Consider the following 14429-nt stretch of genomic DNA (forward strand, 5'->3'; position numbering starts at 1 on the left):
CCGCTAGCTAACTAGCCATTTCACATCGGTTACACTCAGATGCATCCGGATTCCCCTAATCATCCTTGAGATGTTTCTACAACTTGATTGGAGTACACCTGTGGTAAATTCAATTGATTGGACATGATTTGGAAAGGCACACACCTGTCTATAATAGAACCCGCAGTTCACAGTGCATGTCAGAGCAAAAACTAAGCCATGAGGTCAAAGGAATTGTCCGTAGAGCGCTGAGACAGGATTGTGTCAAGGCACATATCTGGGGAAGGGTTCCAAAAACTGTTTGCAGCATTGAAGGTCCCTAAGAACACAGTGGCCTCCATCATTCTTAAATGGAAGAAGTTTGGAACCATCAAGACTCTTCCTAGAGCTGGCCGCCCAGCCAAACTGAGCAATCAGGGGGAAAGGGCCTTGGTCAGCGAGGTGACCAAGAATCCGATGGTCACTCTGACGGAGCTCCAGAGTTACTCTGTGGAGATGGGAGAACCTTCCAGAAGGACCATCATCTCTGCAGCACTCCATCAAATCAGGCCTTTATGTTAGAGAGGCCAGACGGAAGCCACTCCTCAGTAAAAGGCACATGACAGCTAAAAGGCACCTAAAGGACTCTCAGTCCATGAGAAACAAGATTCTCTGGTCTGATTAAACCAAGATTGAACTCTTTGGCCTGAATGCCAAGTGTCACGTCTGGAGGTCAAATTGGCACCATCCCTACAGTGAAGCATGGTGGTGGCAACATCATTACTGTGGAGATGTTTTTCAGCAGCAGTGCAAATTGTCCACTGATATAATTTATCACCCATTTTGGCTGTATGAAAGTTAATTTCCCCTCAGGAACACACATTTGTTCTTTGCTATTATGAAGGTCATTTGTGTAGTATGTACTTTTCCCCACTAGTCTTTACATTGCTTACGCATATTCAGTGGCCTGACTGCATCCAGACGATGTCAAAGGCCCATCTGAACCTAATGCAGCTTGGAGTGATCAGATGACAGAAGTCACATTTAGGTGCCAGGTGTAACTGAGGCCGTAGATGCTCCATATCCATTACTTTGAGTGATTTATAGAATGACTAAATGTGTTGCATAGTGGAAGACAAACTGAAATTATACTGTTTTTAATACTAATATGGACGAAGCTATGTGTTGCTTTTTGCACAGATTTGTTCATTGGTTTTGCAAGAGTCTGTTGATTGGTCAGTCATTGGGTTCATTTGTTTTACAATATGTTCAAATCAAACTTTATTTATACAGCACATTTCAGACATGGATACAACACAATGGCTTCACAGAAAAAAAAACAAAGAAAATAAACATTTACTACACAAAACATAAGACTAAAAACTGAAAGACTAATGAGCATGCTAAAGAAATGCCATTGAGTAAAATATTAACAATTGGATGCAACATCTAACACAAAATATCAGCTTGTTTTACTACATTGTTTGTTGTTACGTTCCCCAGCGAGAAAAATCTAAAATGTTGCTCAAACAGAAGAGGAACTAACAATGAGTCACTGACAACCACAACTAAACAGGTGGGGTTTTAGGAGGGGTTCTGAAAGACACTATGGGGGTGTCCACTGGAAGTTGACTAGTAACAACAACTGGGACCTAAAAGACACCCACCATGAGACCCTCTAAATCTGCCCAAGAAGAGGCAAACAAAAGAAAAACCTACACCAAACATCAAGACAGGAAGTGGCGCAACTAAAGGTGTTGACTCTCCACATGTATCAAGACAACTGGAGCACTGGGCCAGACACTCTTAAATAGAACCTGGACCAGCTCAGGTGAAACACCTTCCCACTAACGAGATGGACAAGCCAGCACAGGTGTAACACATACTGACTAACGAGGTGACACCAATCAGTGCGTCCTACGTGCTAACGAGCTAGACGTGCTAACGAGCTAGACGTGCTAACGAGCTAGACGTGCTAACGAGCTAGACGTGCTAAAGTCCAACCTCAAAACATAAATGGAAAAACAAAGCCTGTAACACCTTCCCCCTTAAGACAACAAATATATCCTATGTTTTTGTTGGACAAGTTTGGTCACCACCAACAGAAAACAACTTCCATTTCATGTTATAATCAACTACAAAGCTTCACCTTCTACAAATAAACATGGTGTCTACTGGCTGTCAACAATTAAAAACAAGAAAAAAACACATATTTCTAAATAATAATATACAATCATGTAATTTTTTTCTCCGTTTTCTTTCTATAGAATCCTAAAATTATCTGCTTACCAAAAGTGGCCCACTAGGCGGCTCGCATTCCACGCCCGACTCCAAGCCAGCGAGCCGGGCTTCTTACCTATTTAAAGTTTGAGAATAGGTTGAGATCGTTTCGGCCCCAAGACCTCTAATCATTCGCTTTACCAGATAAAACTGCGAGACATCGAGCGCCAGCTATCCTGAGGGAAACTTCGGAGGGAACCAGCTACTAGATGGTTCGATTAGTCTTTCGCCCCTATACCCAGGTCGGACGACCGATTTGCACGTCAGGACCGCTACGGACCTCCACCAGAGTTTCCTCTGGCTTCGCCCTGCCCAGGCATAGTTCACCATCTTTCGGGTCCTATTTTTCCCCACTAGCTTCTAGAACTCTCGTCTTCCTAAAACTCACTAGCTTCTAGAACTCTCGTCCCCTTGGAACGAGCCCAAACGAAACTCAAATCAAATTCTATTAGTCATGTCGGATTTCAAGAGCAAACTCCTGCAATATCTCGATAGGCATGTTGTTGGATCGGGGCCCAGTCCCCAATGTCATGCTCTAGTACATTTGGGTTGGCACATCTGAGAATGAACCCTGATATTCTAAAAGCAGGATAACAATGTCAATATAATTGTACACAAAAATTGTCAGTTGGTTGCATAAATAATTATGATTACTAAATGTTACATGAATTGTAAATATGAAATATCAAAACCAAATGTACACCCCTTTGTTAATATGTATTGGCAATAATTAACTTAATTGTGAGGCATGGAATAATAAAATGTATCTTTTGTCAGGCTGAATGTTTGAAATATGAGGTGATTTGAGTCATGCTTCTTCAGTAGTGGAATAAAGACAATTAGCATTTGAATGTTGTCAAGAAATGCTAGTGATGTAGGATTGTTAATAAAATTGATTATAGACCAATTTATTATACTGCGTCCATGTGTATAGGCTGCAAGTACCTTGAAATTAAGTTGTTTTCAAGTCATTCACAAAACGACCAGAAAAGACATCTTTTCAACTTTCACTTTCAACTACAACCGAACATATATTGGAAGTCGGGCATAGTCTTATTTTAAATATCTTTTAAATTACATTTTGCTAAATGGGAATAGTGCAATGTCAAAAACACATGTCCAAATCAATAAGCAATATGCAGAAACGGTTTGGGATATATTGAAAACCTAAACATTTTGATTCAAGTGGGTCACCAACGTGGTAAGTGTAACAACTCTTTTTTTGTTAGTCACTTTTTATTAAATCTCATAAATAGTAACTCTTTCAATTCAGAGCCTGGATTTTTTTACCTGAGGCTAAAATCAATTATACAGGGGGCAAACATTTAGGGTTCTACATTGACATTCATTAAAATACCCCTTCTACAATGTCAAAACATTATACATTGTGACATTATTTCATTGATATCATGAAACAACTCCTTCATGTATGTATTTTCTGATGTTTGATCAGAGATATTTTACTACAGTATCTCTCCCCACATTGATCACAGCTATAGGGTTTCTCTCCTGTGTGTCTTCTCTGGTGCACTGTCAGATTGCTAGATTGACCAAAACTCTTCCCACATTGACCACAGCTATAAGGTTTCTCTCCTGTGTGTATTCTCTGGTGTAGAGTCAGTTGGCTAGACTGACCAAAACTCTTCCCACATTGACCACAGCTATAAGGTTTCTCTCCTGTGTGTGTTCTCTGATGTAATGTCAGCTGGCTAGACTGACCAAAACTCTTCCCACATTGACCACAGCTATATGGTTTCTCTCCTGTGTGTGTTCTCTGGTGTACAGTCAGAGAGCCAGATGTAGTAAAACTCTTCCCACATTGATCACAGCTATAAGGTTTCTCTCCTGTGTGTGTTCTCTGGTGTAATGTCAGCTGGCTAGACTGACCAAAACTCTTCCCACATTGACCACAGCTATAAGGTTTCTCTCCTGTGTGTATTCTCTGGTGTACAGTCAGAAATCTAGATGTAGTAAAACTCTTCCCACATTGATGACAGCTATAGGGTTTCTCTCCTGTGTGTATTCTCTGGTGCACTGTCAGCTCTCCAGATTGACCAAAACTTTTCCCACATTGACCACAGCTATAAGGTTTCTCTCCTGTGTGTGTTCTCTGGTGTACGGTCAGAGAGCCAGATGTAGTAAAACTCTTCCCACATTGATCACAGCTATAGGGTTTCACTCCTGTGTGTATTCTCTGGTGTACTGTCAGCAGGTCAGATTTAACAAAACTCTTCCCACATTGATCACAGCTATAAGGTTTCTCTCCTGTGTGTCTTCTCTGGTGCACTGTCAGATTGCTAGAGTGACCAAAACTTTTCCCACATTGATCACAGCTATAAGGTTTCTCTCCTGTGTGTATTCTCTGGTGTAAAGTCAGCTGGCTTGATGTAGTAAAACTCTTCCCACATTGATTACAGCTATAAGATTTCTCTCCTGTGTGTATTCTCTGGTGTAAAGTCAGCTGGCTTGATGTAGTAAAACTCTTCCCACATTGATCACAGCTATAAGGTTTCTCTCCTTTGTGTGCTCTCTGGTGTATTTTAAGTTTTACTGAAGACTTGATTTTTTTGCCACAGTCAGAGCAGCAATTAGATTTCTTCCCGGTGGGTCTCTGCTGGTGTTTCTTGAGGTGTTCTGATCTGGAGAGACGTTTTTCTACCTCTTCAGCTTCATGATGTTGTTGAGGCTCCCCAGATGATCCACTATAGGCACTTCTCTCTCCTGTGTGAATGACAACGTCAGATGGTTAAATTCCCACAACAGCAAAAATCCACTGTTTATTTGAGGTAAAGGGTGATGCCCAGAGTGTACCCATGAAGTTGTACAACAATTGACGTCTGTTAAATTTGAAAATCAACACAGTCAAGATAGCAACAATTGTCAGATTTCGTCTTGTTTTCACCTTAGTAGTAACATCGATGATTGTAGGCTAGAAATAAGTTATTCATGTTGTTGAAACCCTAAGTAGTGTGCCAGACGACTTTTGGTCTCCAATATAGGCCCCTTTCTGTGTTTGCTAAAATTGCGGCACGAGGGCAAAGCACACACAATTTGGTTGCAGAAACTCCTCCCTGCTAATGAGGAAACCACTAGTTATGGATGTAGTATATCTGGTAATGAGGAAACCACTAGTTATGGATGTAGTATATCTGTTCATGAGGAAACCACTAGTTATGGATGTAGTATATCTGCTAATGAGGAAACCACTAGTTATGGATGTAGTATATCTGGTAATGAGGAAACCACTAGTTATGGATGTAGTATATCTGGTAATGAGGAAACCACTAGTTATGGATGTAGTATATCTGAAATGGTGAGCAAAGATTTTAGTTTTTCACAATGTATTCTGAATGTGAATGGGGGAAAACTCAGGGGAGTAACCTCCATTTCCAGGTTGCTAATGAGTGCATTTCACACTACTTTGGATTATAATTGTAAGGCTCGTTTGAATGTCCTGCTTAATATAATGATTGTGTCATCATCGCAAATCAACCGCTTTGTACTTAAAAAACACTTCAACCAGTAAAATGCTCTTTGGCTTTTCCATCAGCCTGACAATGAGGGTTTGTACACTGTTTGCCAAATTGGCCCATAACTTCACCTAACAATAACATAGGTCTATGTAATGAACGAAGAAGCACTTTGGTTGTTGTTGCATGACATACATAGTGTACTCTAGGACCCATAACAATAACATAGACCTACTGTAGGACCCATAACAATAACATAGACCCATAACAATAACATTGTCCTACTGTTGGACCCATAACTTCACCTAACAATAACATAGACCTACTGTAGGACCCATAACAATAACATAGTCCTACTGTTGGACCCATAACTTCACCTAACAATAACATAGACCTACTGTAGGACCCATAACTTCACCTAACAATAACATAGACCTACTGTAGGACCCATAACTTCACCTAACAACAACATAGACCTACTGTAGGACCCATAACTTCACCTAACAATAACATAGACCTACTGTAGGACCCATAACTTCACCTAACAACAAATATAGGAAAATAGCTCTGTGTGTTGTACAATAGCCTATCCTCAAGGAACAGTTCTCTACACATTATGAGCAAAGTATCTCTGTGTGCAAACAGACTAATGAGACCCTACTGCAAATCAAGTAGACAATAACATTATAAACATCAATTTGTTAGGGATGTTGGATCCAACGTGGAGCACGGCATAACTGTCTTTACCAGAGTAATGAATGAAGAAGCACTTTGGTTGTTGTTGCATGTCGTGATGTTTGTCATGTGACTGTCATTCAGAAAATGATTTCCTGGATCAGCTGATGATAGTTGAACATGTGACTGTAACTAAACAGCTACAGTATTAAGTATTATGTGTAATTATTGAAGAACCACATTAATGACAGTATCCATTTGGGTGTTGTCAATAAAGTTAAGGTGACTCTAGGTTAGAACCATTGGATGTAGCAAACTGAAATGATTTAGGATTTCTGTGCCCATGAAAACTGTTTTCCCAGCGTAATATAAGGAAACACTAAATGTTACGTAGGTAGAGTGCATTTCAGAGATCTGAATACAAACAACTGTACTAACAGGACAATAACCTAAACCACAAGGCCAAATCTACACTGGAGGAGCTTACCAAGATGACATTGAATGTTCCTGAGTGGCCTAGTTACAGTTGGGACTTAAATCATCTTGAAAGTCTATGGAAAGACTAGAAAATGGCTTTCTAGCAATGATCAACAACCAACTTGACAGAACAGGAAGGATGTTTAAAAGAATAATGAATATTCACATGAAGATCAGTCGCCTATTGGATGACATCACGACTTCCTATCAAGCCAACTCCTTGAAGGCCTTACTTTGACATCACTCCTTCTAGTTTGCAGTTCTCAACAAAAAAAACTATTTTGCTCAAAACATTTATTTGTTTCCCTTCAGTGTGTTTATACTTTACTGTATTTATATATCACTTTTCAACAGGAAAAGTTTTTATAAAATCACTGGAGGACGTCATGAACAATTCATACAGTACAATAACATATTCAAGTGTAGAATGTCCTTTAAAAATCACACATTAGTTCAACAACTGCAGAGTTTGTGTCCCTGTTTTATAAGATAGTGCTCACTGTATTTACTGGTGTTAATCAGATCAATGTCCCTGTTTTATAAGATAGTACTCACTGTATTTACTGGTGTTAATCAGATCAATGTCCCTGTTTTATAAGATAGTACTCACTGTATTTACTGGTGTTAATCAGATCAATGTCCCTATTTTATAAGATAGTACTCACTGTATTTACTGGTGTTAATCAGATCAATGTCCCTATTTTATAAGATAGTACTCACTGTATTTACTGGTGTTAAACAGATCAATGTCCCTGTTTTATTAGATAGTACTCACTGTATTTACTGGTGTTAATCAGATCAATGTCCCTGTTTTATAAGATAGTACTCACTATATTTACTGGTGTTAATCAGATCAATGTCCCTGTTTTATAAGATAGTACTCACTATATTTACTGGTGTTAATCAGATCAATGCCCCTGTTTTATTAGATAGTACTCACTGTATGTACTGCTGTTAATCAGATCAATGTCCCTGTTTTATTAGATAGTACTCACTGTATTTACTGGTGTTAAACAGATCAATGTCCCTGTTTTATTAGATAGTACTCACTGTATTTACTGGTGTTAATCAGTTCTCCAGTCTTCTCTTCTTCGTCCTCCTCTAATGTGACAGTAATCTCTCCCTCTTCATCCTTCATTCCAAAAACGTCTTCATCTTCTTTCAAGTCATCCTCCACTCCAGAAACTGCATCTTCCCCCTTTTCTTTCACTGTAACATCCTCCTCCTCTTTCACTGAAACGTCTTTCTCTTCTTCTTTCACGGTAACAGCCTCACCCTCTACTTGTTTTTGTATTGTAACAGCCTCCTCTTCCTCCTCCTCTTTTACAAGACAGCAGACCTCTTCTTTAGCAGGAGGAGAGTAACTTAGTGAGCTCATGGTCGGGGATAATAGCTAGTTAGCATTAGCGACTAGACAATTGCTAACTTAACCAGCCAGCTAGTTGACTTACAACGTAAATATTACACCAAATGGGATAGCTAGTTGTTTCCAAACAAGTATGTTTAAATCATAGTGGCAAATAAACCACGAAATTGTCTAAAGAACTTGATTGTTCCGACTTTGTCGGCTAGCGAGCTACCGAGGTGGCTGCAGTTGTTGAAGAAGCGTTCCGTCCACTAGATTATACGTCACACTAGAAACATCGGCTGAAAGACACATATCGCCAACTGCTGTCTGGAGGGAGGAAACGCAGTGGAGGAGGGAAAACTATTTTTATTCTTCAATGAATTATAATATTATAAAGCAGTTTAGGGAAACGTTTTTTTCCTCTCCATTAAATAAGAATATTATATCAACACGTACAAAGAGCAACAAGTGTTGCTTGATTAGTTCAGATTTTTTTATGAGAATTTAAAACAAACTCTACATCTACTCCACATCTGTATTTCTGATTCAGTCAAATAACTAGATATCAAAATAAGCACCTAGTTATTGATACCCTTGATAAAGATGAGCAAAAATTACTGTATAAAATAAATAAATCAACTTTTCCCACTACCAGGATATTTTAGCCCAAAACCTGGTTACCTCTCTTCTAGGAGGCTGAAACTTGGCCATAAGTGGATCTTCCAGCAAGACACATCAACATCCACAAAGAAATGGTTAATTGGGCACAAAAATCTAATTTTTCAATGGCCATCTCAGTCTTCGGACTTGAACTCCATTGAAAACCTGTGGTTTGAATTGAACAGGGCAGTCCATAAGCACAGACAAAATAAATCAAGGACCTGGAGAGATTATGTATGGAGGAATGGTCTAAGGTCCCACCCAATGTGTTCTCTAATCTCATAAAACAGTTGAGTGTCGTTATCCTCCCGAGGGGAGGTTGCTGGAGTATTGAAAACATGGTTGGCAATAATTCAGACCCCTACCTTTTGAGAATTACATGTTAAACTAAATCTCTTTCTCTGATCAATTGTATTAGTTTAAGATAATATAATTTCCCTTTTTTTTGTTGGTGTACCAATACATCATGTAGATGTATATAATGAACAGACAAGGTCTATACTGCTCCTACATGGTGTAACAATACATCATGTAGATGTATATAATGAACAGACTAGGTCTATACTGCTCCTACATGGTGTAACAGTACATCATGTAGATGTATATAATGAACAAACTAGGTCTATACTGCTCCTACATGGTGTAGCATCTCTCTCTCTCTCATTCTCTCTCTCATTCTCTCTCTCATTCTCTCTCTCTCATTTTCTCTCTCTCATTTTCTCTCTCTCATTTTCTCTCTCTCATTTTCTCTCTCTGTGCATGCTGGGAGTTTTTTGGAGTTTGAGTGTTTGGTGCGGAGGGCTCTGTCGTAACTAACTTTCTAGACTCTTTTCTTGATCTATTCCTTACATTTTAATTTCTATGCTGTACGGTTAATGCAATATTTGTTTTAGCGGTATCCACAGTTTTTTTTTCAAAGCTAGGGTGGAAGAGGACAGAGTAAGTTTTCTGGGGTTTGCAAGGTGTGGTATGCGCGATGGCTTCTCAGCATAGCGCGGAGGAGACGCTGTCGATAAGGCATGGATTCAGGTGTGTTCCTGAGAATGGAGCTAAGGTGGAGGAGGTTCTGCTCGCGGTCGGCGAACAGGTAGGAGCTGAATTTATACATTCTGCTTCAAGAATGAACAAAGCGGTTGTGGTGTTCATGAAAAGAGAAAATTTGGTTGGTAGGTTAATCGTTAGCCGAATATTTGTAAGGGATGTGTTGGTGCCAGTTTTACCTCTTTCTACCCCTTCGACAAGAGTAGTTGTTGCAAATGTACCTCCGTTTATTACGGACGATCAAATCAGGAAAGAGCTGAGTCGTTTTGGTAAGTTTGCTAGCGGGTTTCGTGTACTGTCGGCAGGTTTTCAGGCAGCTGCTGTTAAGCACGTTGTTTCGTTCCGGAGGCAAGTGTTTATGTTTCTGAACAACAATGAGCAACAGCTAAATGTGCATTTTAAAGTGAGGCATGGGGAGGGGCTCATGCAGGGTTTGCCAGCACAGACAGTCTACGGTGTTTTGAGTGTGGGGATTTGGGGCATAAGAGTTTTGCGTGCCCACATAAAGGCCGTAGACAAAGTGAGGGTACAAGCGCCAGTGGGGGAAATCGAGGTCAAAGTGCAGGGGGTAATGAGATGCAGACAGCAGAGGCTGGGCCTAGTCATACCAGGGATGGTGGGATAGCTGAGGCTGGGTCTAGTAAGGCAAGAGATGGTGGGGTAGAGGAGGCTGGGTCTAGTAAGGCTAGAGATGGTGGTGTAGCGGAGGCTGGGTCTAGTAAGGCTAGAGATGGTGGTGTAGTGGAGGCTGGGTCTAGTAAGGCTAGAGATGGTGGTGTAGCGGAGGCTGGGTCTAGTCAGACTAGAGATGGTGGGGTAGTGGAGGCTGGGTCTAGTCAGGCTAGAGATGGTGGGGTAGCGGAGGCTGGGTCTAGACAGGCTAGAGATGGTGGGGTAGTGTAGGCTGAGCCTAGTCAGGCTAGAGATGGTGGGGTAGCTGAGGCTGGGCTTAGCTATGATATGGAAGATGGTGTAAATGATGCTGGGCCTAGTCATGCTATGGATGGTGGTGTAGATGAGGCTGGGTCTAGTCAGGTTATGCTAGTGGATGAGGAGAGTATAGTGGGGAAGTGTAAGAGACTGGGGGGGGGGGGGGGGTGCCAAGCGGAAAAGGAAAAAGGGTGTGGTTAAAGGCACAATGGAAACTTTGCCTGTTGCTGTGGGGAATGCCCTGACCAGAGAGGAAGAGCAGGTGGTCAGGGTGGGAGATAGAGATGAGGAGGAAAGTGAGTCTGAGGAAGAGGATGAGGAGATATTTTTTTCAGACTCCTCTTCAATAGGCCCGGAGCTGACAGCAAGTCAAGCAGAGGGGTCTAAGTACACGTTGAGAGAACTGACAAGGTTCCTGAATGAGACCAAGGGGAAAAAAGTTAATCTTGAGGCTTTTTTCCCTGATTCAAGAAAGTTTGTACGATCAGTACAACATGCTGTGAAAAATGAGGGGCATGGTGTCCTCTCACCCAGGAAACGGTTTAGGTTGAGGAAGTGGGTCACAACAGTGTGTAAGGGTTTACCTTCAGACACTGTTTAGATGTATACTTTCTTTCTGACACTGGGGTTTTTGAGCTTTGCTATTGGTCTTTTTTTCTCTGCTGGATTTTCTCCCACTTCTTATGGAGACTCTACGGGTAGGCTCGCTCAATATAAATTGCGCCAGTTATGCGGGATGGAGACTCTACGGGTAGGCTCGCTCAATATAAATTGCGCCAGTTATGCGGGAAAGAGGAGTGTGTTGGGCGAATATGTAAAACAAAAAAAAGTACAGGTGTTGTTTCTGCAGGAGACACATAGTGATGTGTTGAATGAAGTCGATTGGGGGCTCTGGTGGAAAGGGGCAAGTGTGTTGAGCCATGGGACAAATCTTAGTGCAGGAGTGGCAGTCCTTTTTGCACCGGGTCTGTCTGTAAATATTTGCTACTCAAAGGAGGTGTTTAGGGGTAGGCTCCTTGTTGTTAAAGCAGAAATTAACAACATGGGTTTTGTCTTTATAAATGTTTATGCGCCTAACACAGGGAGAGAAAGAGGGGTTCTATTTGGGAGTCTTAGACAGGAACTCTCACAGGTAGTGCCTGAGGAGACACTGGTGGTTGGAGGGGACTGGAACTGCACAATGGATTTTACAAAAGACAGAAATGGGGAAGAGCCTCATTCAGTGTCAGTGGGAGTGGTAAGGGATATTATTAATCAGTTCGATCTAGTGGATGTTTAGAGAACTAAACATCCAAACACAAGACAGTACACATGGGTGAAGGTTTTTGGGGCTAGGGTGAGTGCAGCCCGACTTGATCGGTTTTATATGTCTAGGAATCGGAGCAATAGGCTGTTGGGCGCTACCATTCTCCCGGTGGGGTTTTCCGATCATCACATAACCATGGCTCGGCTGTCTATTTCACCAGGGCCCCGGCAGCCATCCTATTAGAAGTTCAATGTAAAGCTCTTACAAGATGCCACTTTTTGCGCAGGTTTCCAGACCTTCTGGGAAAGGTGGAGGCAGCGAATAGAGGAGTATGAGTCTCTGAGCCAATGGTGGGATGTGGGGAAAGTCCAAATTCGGCTTTTCTGTCAACAGTACACAGCTCTCTCATCCTCAGAGGCTAGGAGAGTATTGGGGGAACTAGAGCATTGTATTAGTGAGATGGAGGGAGAGATGGTGGGGTAGTGGTAGCCTTCCATGTAGCTCAGTTGGTAGAGCATGGTGTTTGCAACACCAGGGTTGTGGGTTCGATTCCCACGGGGGGCCAGCACAGAAAAAAATGTATGAAATTGTTTGAAATGTATGCATTCACTACTGTAAGTCGCTCTGGATAAGAGCGTCTGCTAAATGACTAAAATGTAAATGTAAAATGTAGATGGTGGGGCAAGGCAATGTAAGCCTCCAGGCTAATTTAGCTGAATTACGCAGGGACTTGGGCAGTTTTTTCCAGTTTAAAGCAAAGGGAGCACTTGTAAGAGCTAGATTCTCCATGCTCAAGGAGATGGATGCTCCCAGCTCCTTCTTCTTTGGTTTGGAAAGACAGAGCAGTGAAGCCAAGGGTATGCATTGTCTACGGCTTTCTGATGGGCGGGTGACCTCTGTGGTGGGTGAGATGCGGGACCGGACTGTGGAGTTTTATACTGAATTGTATAGGGCAGAAGTGTGTGATCCTATGTGTGCTCAGGTCTTGTTCGCAGGACTCCCTAAACTCTCTCTGGCACAGAGGGATGAAATGGACGTTCCTCTGTTGTCCCATGAACTGGCAGAGGCCGTAACCCAGATGTCCCCCGGTCGTGCACCGGGGGTTGATGGACTCCCAGTGGAGTTTTATAAAAAATTCTGGGGAATAATTGGACAGGACTTCTTTTGCGTGTTGCGTGAATGCGTCGGGGTAGGAGAGTTGCCGATGAGCTGCCGTCGGGCGGCTCTGACTCTCCTGCCCAAAAAAGGGGACTTGTGTGAACTTAAGAACTGGAGGCCTGTGGCATTGCTCTGTGCAGACTACAAGATATTTGCCAAGGTCCTCTCTAACAGACTGAAGTCCCATTTGGACTCGATAGTACATAGGGACCAAACATATTGTGTACCGGGACGCTCAATCACGGACAACTTGTTCTTAATTAGGGACATGTTGGACTTGTCGAGAGGTTCTAATGTGAACTTTGGACTGGTCTCTTTAGATCAAGAGAAGGCTTTTGATAGAGTGGACCATGAGTATCTGTTTAATGTGATGTTTGGGAAGAGTTTTTTTGACCTGTGTGAAGCTGTTGTATGCTGGGGCGTCATGTATGGTTAAGGTGGGAGGGGGGCTCAGTAGGCCGGTCTGGGTGAGACGGGGGATTAGACAAGGATGCCCTCTATCTGGGCAGTTATACACACTAGCCATTGAGCCTCTTTTAGGACTGCTACGCAGGAGACTGCAGGGAGTGTGCTGGACAGGCATGGATGTGGTGACAGGAATAGCAGTGTCAGCATATGCAGATGATGTTTCTGTGATGGTCAGGGATGGTCGAGATATGCAGGCACTGGAGACCAGTCTGAGGGTGTACGAGGGAGCTTCATCAGCTAAGGTAAACTGGGGCAAGAGCAAAGCTCTCTTATGCGGGGCATGGGGGGATAGGGCTCCTCCTCTTCTTCCAGGGGGTTTGCAGTGGGGTTGTGAAGGGCTTAAAGTTTTGGGGGTGTACCTGGGCTCGGCGAGGTGGGTCAGGAAGAACTGGGAGGGGCTGTCACAGGAAGTGGTGTCAAGACTGGCCAGGTGGAGGTGGCTCCTGACCCAAGTGTCATATAGAGGGAGGGTGCTGATAATAAACAACCTGGTGGCATCTTCCCTGTGGCATAAACTGGCTGTCTTCAACCCCCCCACCGGTCTGCTCGCAGACCTGCAACGCAAGCTGGTGGACTTCTTCTGGTCAGGCCATCACTGGCTGAGGGCGGCAGTGTTGTATATGACCGTCCACGAAGGAGGACAGGGCCTGGTGGAACTGGAGAGCAGGATGGCTGCTTTCCGGCTAAAGGCGGCGCAGAGACTGCTGTACCATACTGA

General features: G+C 42.6%; 1 protein-coding gene across 1 annotated transcript; it reads right to left on the minus strand.

The window, feature by feature from the left end:
• Positions 1-2462: 2462 nt before the first annotated feature.
• On the minus strand, positions 2463-8473 carry LOC145864021 (uncharacterized). The gene is made up of 2 exons (XM_082968889.1): positions 7911-8473; positions 2463-4959 (listed from the first exon to the last, which is right to left on the minus strand). Exons 1-2 carry the CDS (start codon positions 8236-8238, stop codon positions 3662-3664), a joined length of 1626 nt encoding a protein of 541 aa, XP_082825015.1. The 5' UTR covers positions 8239-8473; the 3' UTR covers positions 2463-3661.
• Between the last annotated feature and the right edge of the window lie 5956 nt (positions 8474-14429).

This window comes from Salmo salar, chromosome 02, assembly GCF_965601325.2.
Source record: "Salmo salar chromosome 02, fSalSal1, whole genome shotgun sequence".
Taxonomy (NCBI): Eukaryota; Metazoa; Chordata; class Actinopteri; order Salmoniformes; family Salmonidae; genus Salmo; species Salmo salar.